The sequence below is a fragment of the Oncorhynchus tshawytscha genome, linkage group LG02, assembly GCF_018296145.1.
Source record: "Oncorhynchus tshawytscha isolate Ot180627B linkage group LG02, Otsh_v2.0, whole genome shotgun sequence".
In the NCBI taxonomy this organism is placed as follows: domain Eukaryota; kingdom Metazoa; phylum Chordata; class Actinopteri; order Salmoniformes; family Salmonidae; genus Oncorhynchus; species Oncorhynchus tshawytscha.
Window position 1 is genome coordinate 50,857,917 of NC_056430.1, and position 14,235 is coordinate 50,872,151.

At 41.5% G+C, this 14,235-nt stretch overlaps 1 protein-coding gene across 3 annotated transcripts in view; it reads right to left on the reverse strand.

Moving 5' to 3' along the window:
• mtmr14 (myotubularin related protein 14) overlaps positions 1-14,235 on the reverse strand; it is a 50,244-nt gene that overhangs the window by 10,093 nt on the left and 25,916 nt on the right. For all 3 annotated transcript variants that reach the window (XM_024445769.2, XM_024445765.2, XM_024445772.2), the window contains exons 9-17: positions 14,156-14,230; positions 13,348-13,414; positions 11,477-11,562; positions 9,267-9,343; positions 7,628-7,664; positions 7,188-7,258; positions 6,719-6,777; positions 4,532-4,670; positions 678-857 (exon numbers count right to left, since the gene is read on the reverse strand). In XM_024445769.2, coding sequence (XP_024301537.1) covers positions 678-857; positions 4,532-4,670; positions 6,719-6,777; positions 7,188-7,258; positions 7,628-7,664; positions 9,267-9,343; positions 11,477-11,562; positions 13,348-13,414; positions 14,156-14,230 — 791 coding nt within the window. The remainder of the gene's footprint in view (positions 1-677; positions 858-4,531; positions 4,671-6,718; positions 6,778-7,187; positions 7,259-7,627; positions 7,665-9,266; positions 9,344-11,476; positions 11,563-13,347; positions 13,415-14,155; positions 14,231-14,235) is intronic.

Below are 14,235 nucleotides of genomic sequence, written 5' to 3' on the forward strand. Positions count from 1 at the left end.
TCATGAACATTCTATTGTTGTCCGACATGAAACTTGTCCTTGTCAATCACAAAGCTGAAATGCTTTTAAATTTTGTGCACAAATTTGTTTACAACCCTGTTACTGAGCATTTCTTATTCGCCAAGATAATCCATCCACCTGACAGGTGTGGCATAAAAAAGAAGCCGATTGAAGCACATTGTGCTGGGGTCAATACAAGGCCACTCTAAAAGGTGCAGTTTTGTCATCCAACACAATGCCACATTCTATTATTTTGAAAAATAAATTACGTCTGTAAAGGGTACGTGTGTCACCGCAGACAGTCACACACTTAGATGTTTTAATTTAACATGCAGTTATTCACCTTTCATGGCAGAATGGCAAACATGCAACACGGAGAGAAACAGAGATGCAGTATGGAGTCAATCCATTTACAAAGACAGAAAGAGGGGCAGACAAAAACGTGGCATCCCTCATCGTTGTGGTCGGAGCCCATAAACTGCAACCGCTGTGCTTGAGGTTGGTCTAGCAAATAACGTCACCTGCAACACATGTACGCAGAATCCCAGCCCCACCGCTATTCTGCATCTCCCTTTCCCCATTCATTTCATACTATGCCCATCTGAATAAACAGAAAATACAGAATATAAATCTTTCCAACAAAATCGGCGACTGACTTCTAAAAAGTGGAAGCTTACCTTCTCCCAGGCACAGACATAGGACTGCTGCCGGCGCGTGTGAAGCCCTGCTCCGATTGGTTGGAGGAGGAGGAGCTGGAAGACTTGGCCTCTTGGCTGAGGGGATGGGCCAGACGCTCATGCATGGGGTCGGGCCGGTTCCACAGCACCGTCTGGGGGGACGAGGTGTGTCCCTTCCTCCTGGGGAGGCCACAATAAAGGAGAAGTTTGACAACCCTTATTTTAAGGCAGTTCTCTCCTTTGTGGTGCAGTTGGTAAGAGCATGGAGCCAGAGACGAGGCATACTGGACTTTATTGGGTTAAAGAGCAACTCTCCCTAAAAACACACTTCTAATTTAGAAAAGTGGCGGTGGCATTGATATGAGTCAGAAACACGTATTCTACTATCAAATTGACTAGAAAAGTGTAAATAGGATAATTTGTCATAAAGTCGGTCTCATCCAAAACTGAGTTTTGCGAGACTTGTGTTTGTGACTGCATCAAAAGGTAAATTAAGGTTGGGTTTGTTTCAATCCACAGCTGGCAGCACAAAAGTAATCAATTCAGAGTGAGGCTGCACGCAACCCTATGGGGCTAGTTAGAGACTACTGGTAAACTATACAACGTACATGGGACAATATGTTACATTTCCAATAGCTTCAAATTTCATCACTTAACCCCTTACACTGGTGGGAATTGGCCTAGAAATGGATAGGGCTAAATTGAAACATTTCTTAGAACTATGAAAAGCATATGCACAACCATGGTAGCAATTGAAAGGGAACAGTTTACACATGATTTGAAAATTATTAGACCAAATGGTGGACACAACAGTTCATCTGACAATACTTAATCCAAAACATTACTGCTGATTTTATGTGCATTTACTGTACTTTGCCACTTTTGTTGATAAAAAAAATCTGACAATACTCCGGATATATTCAGTAACATAAGAATATTCTTGGAAAAATGTGGGGTAGGTAAAACACAAGACAAAGAAATTACAAGGGTTAGAGTGAGAGGACTAACTGGTGTCTCCCAATGGCCACACACACCTCTCCAAAGCGTGCACAAGTTCCTAAGCTATTTCAATGTACTTTTATAGTCTTCAACTCTAAAGGTGCTTTTTTGAGCTCTCCTGGCTGTTCCGTTAAAGAACTAGAACTGGCTTGGAACAGTCCTGCATCTCTGCCTTTACACAATTACTATTGTTGCTTACGCAATCCAGAAACAGTCCATTATAAAAATCGCAATATGGGTCAGGTGGGCATGATTTGAAAGCTTGTTCCATTGTCAACTAGCGAAATTAGCTAAATTATAAAATACGAACTTAGTGTTAGGTTTTCACATTAAAATTCAGAGAAGCAGAAAGTAATTTGAGTGTACAAGGAATGGAGTCATCAGTGCATTCAGATGCGTAGTTGTGGCAAAAGAAGCAAAAAATAATAATAATAATAATAAATAAAAAAAATCACAATATGAACAAACAGGCTCATTCTGTTCAGGACAACGCAGTTACATGTCATATTGTAACTGTACATCGAACAGTCATCATGAACGTTGACACTATATTACATTAGTTTTAAGATACAGAAATGTGAAGTGCACAATTTGGACATACAGGTATTTGGCTTGCTTATATGACATCAAAGCAGTATTTATTATAATCCTCAATGTCTCATCTTTCAAAATACAGTACCAGTCAAAAGTTAACACACCTACTCATTCCGGGGTTTTTCTTTATTTTTACTATTTTCTACATTCTAGAATAATAGTGAAGACATACAAACTATGAAATAACTCATATGGAATCATGTAGTAACCAACAAAAAAAAGTGTCATTTTATATGAGATTCTTCAAAGTGGCCACCCTTTGCCTTCATGACAACTTTGCACACACATGGCATTCTCTCAACCAGCTTCGTGAGGTAGTCACCTGGAATGCATTTCAATTAAACAGGTGTGCCTTGTTAAAAGTACATTTGTGGAATTTCTTTCCTTCTTAATGCGTTAGAACCAATCAGTTGTGTTGTGACAAGGTAGGGGTGGTATACAGAAGACAGCCCTATTTGGTAAAATACCAAGTCCACATTATGGCAGGAACAGCTCAAATAAGCAAAGAGAAAAGACAGTTCATCATTACTTTGACTGACCTTCAAGTCTTAATCGGAAAATGTCAAGAACATTGAACATTTCTTCAAGTGCAGTCACAAAAACCATCAAGCATTATGATGAAACTGGCTCACATGAGGACAGACACAGGAAAGGAAGCCCCAGAGTTACCTCTGCTGCGGAGAATAAGTTCCTTAGTGTTACCAGCCTCAGAAATTGCAGCCCAAATAAATGTTTCAGAGTTCAAGTGACAGACAACTCAACATCAACTGTTCAGAGGAGACCGCATGAATTAGGCCTTCATGGTCAAATTGCTGCAAAGAAACCACTACTAAAAGACACCAATAAGAGATTTGCTTGGTCCAAGAAACACGAGCAATGGACATTAGATTGGTGGAAATCTGTCCTTTGGTCTGATGAGTCCAAATTAGATTTTTGGTTCCAACCGTGTGTCTTTGTGACGCTGAGTAGGTGAACGGAAGATCGCTGCATGTGTGGTTCCCACTGTGAAACATGGAGGTGTGATGGTGCTTTGCTCATGACACAGTCAGTGATTTATTTAGAATTCAAGGCACACTTAAGCAGAATGTCTACCACAGCATTCTGCAGCAATACACCGTCATCTCGTTTGTGCTTAGTGGGACTATAATTTGTTTGTCAACAGGACAATCACCAAACATACCTCCAGGCTATATATTTGACCATGAAAGAGACCATGAAATTTGACCATGACCTGGCTTCCACAATCACCCAACCTTAACCCAACAGATTATTTGGGATGAGTTGGACCACAGAGTGAAGGAAAAGCAGCCAACAAGTGCTCAGCATGTCAGAACTCATTCAAGACTGTTGGAAAGATATTCCAGGTGAAGCTGGTTGAGAGAATGTCGAGAGTGCAAATCTGTCAAGGCAAAGGGTGGCTAATTTGAAGAAAACACTTTTTTTGGTTACATGATTTCATGTGTTATTTCACAGTTTTGATGTCTTCACTATTATTCTACAATGTAGAAAATAGTAATAATTAAGAGAAACCCTTGAATGAGTAGGTGTCCAAACTTTTGACTGGTACTGTACATAGAGTCCTTTTACAGCATTTCCCTCACTCCCTCACCAAAAATGCCCAATTAGTGGGAGGAATGGGGGCAACTTGTCACGCACGGGGTACGAATAGCTGTCAGTCAAAGCCCATACAGAGTTGTGAAGTAGAGACCCTGAGAGCTCTGACATCATGTATAGCATGTTAGCTGCCAATTTCAAAAGGGAGTGTTAAGGGCTACAAACCTCAAAGCAACTACAACATTGTAGAAATGTCATATACAAATATTGAAAGCAGTTCATGTGAAAACTAAAAAGGTTTGCAACGTGAAAAATAATGTTGAATTTACATTGTGCCATTTATTGACGGTCCCTAACTAGCCACAGAGATAGGCTGTCCAAAGTCAAACCAATTTTGCCCTGGTCACACACCAGCTGGCTGAAGCTATTAGATAAATAATATGGCTAACTCTTCCCACCTGCGAACACACACACAAGAGACACATCAAACCACACTCTGAAACCAACTCACGTTTGAATTCAGTCATGGCTGCTAGCATATCTTAATGAACCAATTTAAAATGAGGCCAGATCAGGAAGTGCCATCACCCTTTAAAGGAATACTCATCCATGTGACATCCCTGATACATATGGGGGTATATTCAAAAGTGAAAGGAAATGTTTTGGCTGGGGTTACACTGACTTCCAGACAAACGATGAGGACTCACCAGCTGGAGGCTCCCAGAGGCTGGCCGGAAAACAGGTCCACGGCCTCATTGGTGAGGCTGGAGGCTCCGCCCGCATCCTCCGTGATCAGAGAGAAGTCACTGCTCAAACTGGTCACGCTGCCCCTGGCCTCCCTGGACTCTGCACCAATCACACGGGAGACATTGGTTAGCGGACAGGGCCTCGGACCAATTACAGAGGAGAGATTTGAGGACAATTATAGGGCACAGATTCCGTTAAGATACACTTTGGAAGCCTGCGGTTGGTTTATATGCATGTATAATACTAATTATTATTTTTTATTAAACCTCTATAGCTCTTCTATTACAAAAATAATCTTAAACCGCTTGAAAAAGGAAAATAAACAAGAATCAAATGAAATAGCTGTATAAAAAAGCATGTCTGGATTTTCTGCCCGAGTTGAAAGTTTTGAATGTTTTAAGCCTTCAGATGTTGTGACAGTCATGAGGGAATATTATTGCTTTTGCAGAGGGAAGTGGTCAGTGACACAGATGCTACACTACAGGACTGTTCTGCTAGCACAGACTGGAATATGTTCCGGGATTCATCCATGGCATTGAGGAGCATACCACTTCAGTCACCGGCTTCATCAATAACTGCATTGTTGACGTCGTCCCCACAGTGACAGTACGTACATAGCCCAACTAGAAGCCATGGATTACAGGCAACAGCCACACCGAGCTAAAGGCTAGAGCTGGCACTTCAAGGAGCGGGACACTAATCCAGATGCTTGTAAGAAATCCCACTATGTCCTCAGACAAACCCTCAAACCCTCAAACAGGCAAAGCGTCAATACGCCAGCTCTACTAATCCTACAACACCGGCTCTGACGCTCGTCGGATGTGGCAGGGCTTGCAAACTATTATGGACTACAAAGGGAAACCCAGCCAAGAGCTGCACAGTGATGCGAGCCTACCAGACAGGCTAAATAACTTTTATGCTTGCTTAGAGAGGAGGTCAGAGACCTGGCAGTGTGGTGCCGGGACAACAACCTCTCCCTCAATGGGATCCAAGAAAAAGGAGGACCGAACACGACCCCATTCACATCAACGGGGCTGTAATGGAGCGGGTCGAGAGTTTCAAGTTCCTTGGTGTCCACATCACCAACAAACTATCATGTTCCAAATATGCAAAGACAGTGGTGAAGAGGGCACGACAATGCCTTTTCCCCCTCAGGAGACTAAAGATTTAGCATGGGTTCGCAGATCCTCAAAAAGTTCTACAGCTGCACCATCGAGAGCATCCTGACCAGTTGCATCACCGCCTGGTATGGCAACTGCTCGGCATCTGACCGTAAGGAGCTACAGAGCGTAGTGGCTTAGGGCCCAGTACGTCACTGGGGCCAAGCTTCCTGCCTTCCAGTCACCCAAATCATAGACCGTTCCCTCTGCTACTGCAAGGCAAGCGTTACCGGCGCACCATGTCTAGGTCCAAAAGGCTCCTTAATTAACAGCCACTGACTATTTACATTGACAACCCCCCCCTTTGTTTTTACACTGCTGCTACTCACTGTTTATTATCTATGCATGGTCACTTTACCCCTGTACAAATGACCTTGACTAACCTATAACCACGTACAATGACTCGGTACCCCCTGCCTAGTTATTTATTGAGTCACTTTATTTTATTTTTTACTTTAGTTTATTTAGCAAATATTTTCAAAACTCTTTCTTGAACTGCATTGTTGGTTAAGGGCTTGTAAGCAAGAATTTCACGGTAAGGTCTACCTATACCTGTTGTATTCGGCGCATGTCCTTAGCTTATGCAAACAATAGCCTATAATAAGCCTTTTGCCAGATATAGTTTATAGACAATATCCATTTAGGCTTATGAGTTCATAGCTTTGTGCATCATGTTGAGGGGACAAGACATAAAAGCGCATCACGTTACATCAGAAGTGTAGTGCACAGTGGGAATTCATAAAAAAAGGGCATATGCCGCTATTTGCATCTTTTCAAAAGTTTCTTCATAACATATCATGTATCACATTCATTTACATGAGATGCCTACATCAGAACTGTAGTGCACAGCAGGAACTCTTACAGGGTTCTTAAAAAAATAAAATAATGTCTTAACATACCACCACTGTACTCAATGTATGAAATATACCTCTATCCTCATGTAACATATACTTAACAATGAACTATGTCTCCAGGGAAGCAACTTACTCAACTTGCAGAGGTCGTCCACTGTGAAATCAGTGTCTTTGAATTGAGAGTTTTTCCTCCTGTGGAAGAGAAAAAAGGATGATGAAATAATACACAGAGAGGAAGAGAGCAAGACAGAGACTGACACACTGCTCAAAAAGAAGGAAAGAGAGAAAGAAAAAGATCAAAGAATATAGAAATGTGAAGGGAAAAAAAAAAAACACTGTTTGGTCACAGTCGGTTTTCGACGATGAAAGAACAGTGTTATTGCCCTGAGTGGCTGTAACCCTACAGTTGAAACAAAAAGACGAGTAGCTTAAGGGTATAGTAAGGCCAATTCCCTGTATATTCGTCTACTTTAGACCAGGGATCTGGTCAAAAGTAGTGCACTATATATTGGGAATAGGGTAACATTTTGGGGGCGGACAATGTTTTATAGAAGTGCTTTTACATTTCAAATATCTCAGTTGATTCATGACATTTCACTCACCTCTGTTTCTTCTTGGCAGAGAACTTCTCTGAGACAATGTGCTTCAAAAAATTAAAGCAAAAAAAGAAAATCTGCCGGGAGGAATGAAAGATGAAGTTAAGTCTTACAGGTGTAAAAAAAAAAAAAAAAAGAATAAGGAAATTAAATGCATGACAAAATGCTGCCCCCTAGTTTTCAAAACACCCCAAACAACTCACTTGTTGAAAATTGGATATCAGTTTCAGAAATCAGATAACATTTTACTCTCAACTTCACAAGCCATTACATCTACATTGGCATAGTCAATTCCTAAAAAAATACGAATTCAAGAAGACGGCAACAGTGTTATAACTGTTTGAGGGCAATAACCATATTAACTAATAACCAAAGTTTTAATATTCCACACAGAGAAAGAGAGGGGGGGAGGCATGGCATTGATATTGTGTTAGAATGCAACTGACCTCCTCTCCTTTGGTGAGGCGATCAGGCAGCATATGACTGTAGAAGCAACAAACGAGTATGATCACCGAATCCATTAAACAAATCAAAGAACACTATTACATATGATTAGCTACCAACACCAACCAACATATTTAAATGTCCAATGCATCCTTTTATCTCAATAACAAAACATTTTTGGGTAACAATCAAGTACCTTACATTGATAGTTTAATTAAAATGGTTAAAAATAATAATAATTAGCTTCCCAGCAATTTCTCAAGCAATAATTTTGGTAGGACTGTGTGGGAGTGGTCTGAGTGGGGAGGAGAAAACTGAAAATTAGCCATTGGCAGAGGTTGGGAATTCTTTCTTATTGAATTCTTTCTTATTGAATTCTTTCTTATTGAATTCTTTCTTATTGGTCTATTAAACCTGGTGATGTCATCAGGCAGGCCAAAACTCCAAACCACCAAAACAGGCTGAAATTTCAGGCAGCCTTTTCAAACAGCTCTTAATGCCCTTTTTAGTTTATCAAAATGTTAGTCTTCCAACCTCATCGTGTGGAAATATATAACACAAGACAATCACGTCTTTGACTGCACTGAGCCTTTAATACTTTCTCAATGTCTGTTCCTTTTTATTCAACATACAGTTTTCTCCATGCACCTGGTGTTTACCTCATACAATGGTTACAATGTAAGTTTTACTTTCCAATTTCTATACTTGTTGAATCAAACAGTCCAAAAGAGCAAAGTCAAGAAGACTGTAAAAGCACAAATAGGGGACCGTTTAGAACATGTAATTTACAAAAAAAAAGTACATCAATAACCAACTAACCAGTTGTCACTCATGTTCTCTTATCTCCAGCTTAGAACCTGAATTGACCATTATTATTGCTTTTACATTTAAAGGGAAAACAACAAATAAACTCTCAATGGGAGTTTAAGGCATAATGAAAGATTACACAAATCCATACATACCGCTGCATCATAACACTGATAGCTGGTAAAAAAAAGACCAATTATTACAGATATTATTAAAGGGGAGAGGTTTGGTGTGTGTGTGTGTGTGTGTGTGTGTGAGAGACACCCAGTTTATCCCTCTTCCCTGGCCGCAGTCTCAGAAGTTTGTCCTGGAATAATTACGATATAGAGCCATCTCCGGGGCAGGGATTTTTTTTGTTCATATTTTTTTTACTCCGTTTGATGAGTTAAACTTTGGAGAGATGCACAGCGGTAATTATGAAGGAAAGCCTCAAGAGAGCGGGGAAGAGAGAGAGGGCTCCATCTCAATTAGTCTTTCGGCGATTCCTTGCATCCTATGTCCTCACCTCCTTCTCAACTACCGTATATTGGAGGAGAAGGTCCAAAGTCCCTTCTCGCTGAATTTCTCCTCCAATGTGTTGAGAAGGTCAAGGAGAAAGAAGGCGAGAAATCAAGGAAAGATTAATTGAGACAGGGTACTTAACTTGGCACGCTCTACCCTCTCCTCAAAGTCGTCCTTCCTATATAGCTCTTCCCTCAATTATGCATCTCAAACGCATCTGGGTCTGGTCACGTTTCGGTCTTCCCCTCCCCACTCAGACAGTCCTCGATTGCTGTTGTGAACGCACCTCTCAGTATTACTAAGGAGTAATGGGGGTGTTGTGAGAATCCTTACCCAAAGAGGAACCAGTCGTAGGCAATTGTCAGATAGAGGATTTCAGTAGGCTCCAGGCTGGCGTGGACAGCACCATCCTATTAAAAAAATACATTAAAAGATTTAACATGTCTTTAAAAAAACTCCACGCAAATTAGCCCCAAAAGGCGACAAACGTGATACTTCGTTCTTTTTTTTTGTTTAAAAAAAATAATAATATTCAAACCGTTTACTCAGTACTTTGTTGAAGCACCTTTGATAGCGATTACAGCCTTTAGTCTTCTTGGGTATGACGCTACAAGCTTGGCACACCTGTATTTGGGGAGTTTCTCAAATTTTTCTCTGCAGATCCTCTCAAGCTCTGTCAGGATGGACGGGAAGTGTTGCTGCAGAGAAATTGAAGGTCCCTCCAGAGATGTTTAAATCGGGTTCAAGTCTGGACTCTAGCTGGGCCACACAAGAACATTGAGACTTGTCCCAAAGCCACTCCTACATTGTCTTGGCAGTGTGCTTAGGGCCGTCCTGTTAGAAGGTGAACCTTCGCCACAGTCTGAGGTCCTGAGCAGGTTTTCATCAAGGATCTCTGTACTTTACTCCGTTCAGCTTTACCTCGATCCTGAATCATCCCTTAGTCCCTGCTGCTGAAAAACATCCCCACAGCATTTTGCTGCCTCTACCATCCTTCACCGCCTGGCACTCAGGCCAAAGAGTTCAATCTTGGTTTCATCAGACCAGAGAATCTTGTTTCTCATGGTAGGAGTCTTAAGGTGCTTTCTAGCAAACTCCAAGTGGGCTGTCATGTGCCTTTTACTGAGGTGTGGCTTCCGTCTGGACACTACCATAAAGGCCTGATTGGTGGAGTGCTGCAGAGATGGTTGTCCTTCTGGAAGGTTCTCCCATCCCCACAGATGAACTCTGGAGCTCCATCGGGTTCTTGGTCACCTCCCTGACCAAGGCCCTTCTCCCCCAATGGCGCAGTTTGGCCGGGCGGCCAGCCCTAGGAAGAGTCTTGGTGGTTCTAAACTTTTTCCATTTAAGAATGATGGAGGCCACTGTGTTCTTGGGGACTATCAATGCTGCAGACATTTTTGGTACCCTTCCCCAGATCTGTGCCTCGACACAATCGTGTCTCGGAGCTCTACGAACAATTCCATCGACCTCATGGCTTGTTTTTTTTCTCTGTCAACTGTGGGACCTTATATAGACAGGTGTGTCTTTCCAAATCATGTCCAATCAATTTAATTTACCACAGGTGGCCTCCAATCAAGTTGCAGAAACATCAAGGATGACCAATGGAAACAGGATGCACCTGAGCTAAATTTTGTGGCTCATAGCAAAGGGTCTGAATACTTATGTAAAAAGGTGTGTTAATTTTCTGATGAATTAGGAAAAAAATAATCTCCACCTGGCACAGCCAGAAGAGGTCTAGCCACCCCTCATAGCCTGGTTCCTCTAGGTTTCTTCTTAGGTTCTGGCCTTTCTAGGGAGTTTTTCCTAGCCACTGTGCTTCTACACCTGCATTGCTTGCTGTATGGGGTTTTAGGCTGGGTTTCTGTCCAGCACTTTGTGACATCAGCTGATGTAAGAAGTGCTTTATAAATCAATTTGATAGGTTTTTAATCTATTTTTACTTTGTCATTATTGGGTATTGTGTGTAGATGGATCAAAAAAAAAATCGATCTACTTTAGAATAAGGCTGTAGCTTAAAATGAGGAAAAAGTCAGCGGATCTGAATATTTTCCCAATGCACTGTACCTACCAGCTCTGTAAAAAGTCAGGCCAACAATACTTTCCTGTGGATATTTTGTAAAAAAATTAAAAGTGGCTGAAGGACAAACCACAGATAACCGGTGGTGTGACTTTTTCAAATCCTCCTACATCAGAAAGAATGGATTCTGGAAGTTTCTAAAACCCTTACCATTGCCAAATAACTCTTTCAATTAAAGTGATTAGCTCTATTTCAACTGGCTTTTCTAGTGTTATGCAGTGGGTCTTGAATCTTAATTCGACTTGCGTGTTAAGACAAATGGGAGGGGCATCGGGGGTGAAAGCAGATTAATTCATTGTGGAATTCCAGAAAAATGTATTTAGAAGTGCCTTTTGAATTGAATTACAAAACTGATATCTGGGTGGTGTGTGTGTGTGTGGGGGGGGGGCAGAGCAATAAAAGTGGGATAGGAAGGAAAGAAAAAGAAAAACAGGGTGATATGAATGAGAGCGAGAACACTTACTGCCCACAGTGAGAGCCGCAGGAGGGACACGAAAAGAGGCGTCCGGTCCCAACCAGATATGCAGTGAACCAGGAGACCACTCTCATCTACAGGGCAAATCAAATCACTGATTAATCAGGCTGTCATACACAATTAGTTGGCATACACAGCCTGAAACATTAGTGCATAATCAGTACATGTTTCTTTACAAGTCAGAATGTTGATTAAAATTACATTTGAATTTACTCTACCGATTGTCTGTGTGGTTGGTCTTTCAGCAGCTTGAAATTTGATTAAAAAAATCTCCACAGGAAAGTATTGTTGACCTGACTTTTTAGAGAGATAGTAGGTTTGCCACTGCTGATTGCGAGGCAACGTTCCTTCTGTGATTCTGGTGGCTCGGCTATTGCTTACATATTGTGCAAGTGTTTGCATCGCGTGTGTCAGTAGACTGAAAATACATCCTAACAAAACCATATACACCACCGTTCCATAGTTAGACATTTCCTTGTTTTTGAAAGAAAAGCTATTTTTTTCCTCCATTAAAAAATGTCATTGTTCAGAAATACAGTGTAGACATTGTTAATGTTGTAAATGACTATTGTAACTGGAAACGGCAGATTGTTTATGGAATATCTACATAGGCGTATAGAGGCTCATTATCAACAACCATCAGTCCTGTGTTCCAATGGCACATTGTGTTAGCTAATCCAAGTTTATCATTTTAAAAGGTTAATTGATCATTAGAAAACCCTTTTGCAATTATGTTAGCACAGCTGAAAACTGTTGTTCTGATTAAAAAAGCAATTAAACTGGCATTCTTTAGACTAGTTTAGTATCTGGAGCATCAGCCTTTGTGGGTTCGATTACAGGCTCAAAATGGCAAGAAACAAAGCACTTTCTTCTGAAACTAGTCAGTCTATTCTTATTCTGAGAAATTAATGTTATTCCATGCGAGAAATTGCCAAGAAACTGAAGATCTCGTACAACGCCGTGTACTACCCCCTTCACAAAACAGTGCAAACTGGCTCTAACCAGAATATAAAGAGGAGTGGGAGGCCCTGGTGCACAACTGAGTAAGAGGACAAGTGCATTAGAGTGCTTAGTTTGAGAACGACGCCTCAGAAGTCATCAACTGGCAGCTTCATTAAATCGTACCCGCAAAACACCAGCCTCAACGTCAACAGTGAAGAGGTGACTCCGGGATGCTGGCCTTCTGGGCCATTGGAACACAGGAGTGATGGTTGCTGAAAATAGACCTCTGTACGCCTATGTTGATATCCCATTTGAAAAAATCTGCCGTTTCCAGCTACAATAGTAATTTACAACATTAACAATGTCTACGGTGTATTTCTGATCAATTTGATGGTATTTTAAAAATCGGGGGGGAAAAAAACTTTTCTTTCAAAAACAAAGACATTTCTAAGTGACCCCTAACTTTTGAACCGTAGTGTACCCACCGGCTCCCTTAAAACAATACTTTCCTGTGGATATTTTGTCCCAAATTGCGAGTGGCTGGAAGACAGACCGCACAGACAACCAGCAGAGTAAGGCTGTATACAGCAATTAATTGTGTATTACAGCCTGATTAAATCAGACAACCAAATAACAAACACTTGAGAAACAAAGGATTGAACCAGGTTTTCATAGCGACTAGTAAGTGATGAGGATTTAAACAGCACAATGGCAACATCAGCCTTTGGTCTTCCCTGGGTCAAGTTTGACTTTGGAGGCCTACATGTCAGGGACCCTCACTAGACGACCATATGAGATATGATATGACTTACCCACTCTTTACACCATGTTCATTTTACTCTGACAGAAAGAAGAAATTGGTCACAGCCCCCAAGGAGCTTTAACCAACACGCGGGCACACACACACACATACTGACCGTCGCTGTTGATGATGTGAAGCAGCAGCTTCAGGTAGTTCTGGGTCTGATGGACCAGGTCCCAAGACTGAAACACAAGGACAGAGAAGAACACGAGGACTTTCAGCACATTTTCACTGGGGGCGCATCCAGCACGTCACTAATGTTCAGATAGCATATGTCTATGTAGAACAAACATGCCTCTCTGACATTTGGAATAAGGATTCATGACATTTCTATCTGCAACATTTGCCAAGTGAACGTGGCCCTGGTGTGGCGACTACATCTCTTATTACCTAAAATAGGCATTAAAACAAACTCTTACAGCAGCGGTTTTCTAAAATCTCCTCAGGGACCCCCAACCTACTCACAATTTTGTTGTAGCCCTGAACTAGCTCACTTGAGATAACTAATCAAGGGCTTGATAATTAGTTGACAAACTGAATCAGGTGTGCTCGCTCTGGAATGGATTAAATACATTAAATGGCTGGGGGTGCCTGAGGAGAGGTTTGAAAACACCTGTCTTAGAGAATGTCAAGACAACATGAGAAATTAATGGTCGGCCACCATGCCGTTCCACGGCCAACAGAGGTCACTGTGAGACCAGTAATACTGTGGCACAATCGGAATCACATTTCACTGAAGTATAATTAGACGTACCGGATATGGTGGTCTAGTGGTTTGGGCCACTGCCTCCGACACACAAACACGTGTTGGCATAAGTTCGAATCCAGCCTAGTGCCCTGTGATACAATCTCCTATCTGTCCTTCTCTCCCTATCAACAAAACTGAGGAAATACTCATAAGAGGGAGAAAAAAAAAGACTAACCTGATATTCACTCCAGTTTATACTCAAGTTCTTGGTAAAGCACGCAGGGATTGTCAAAGGAGCATCCACAAAATCCTGTC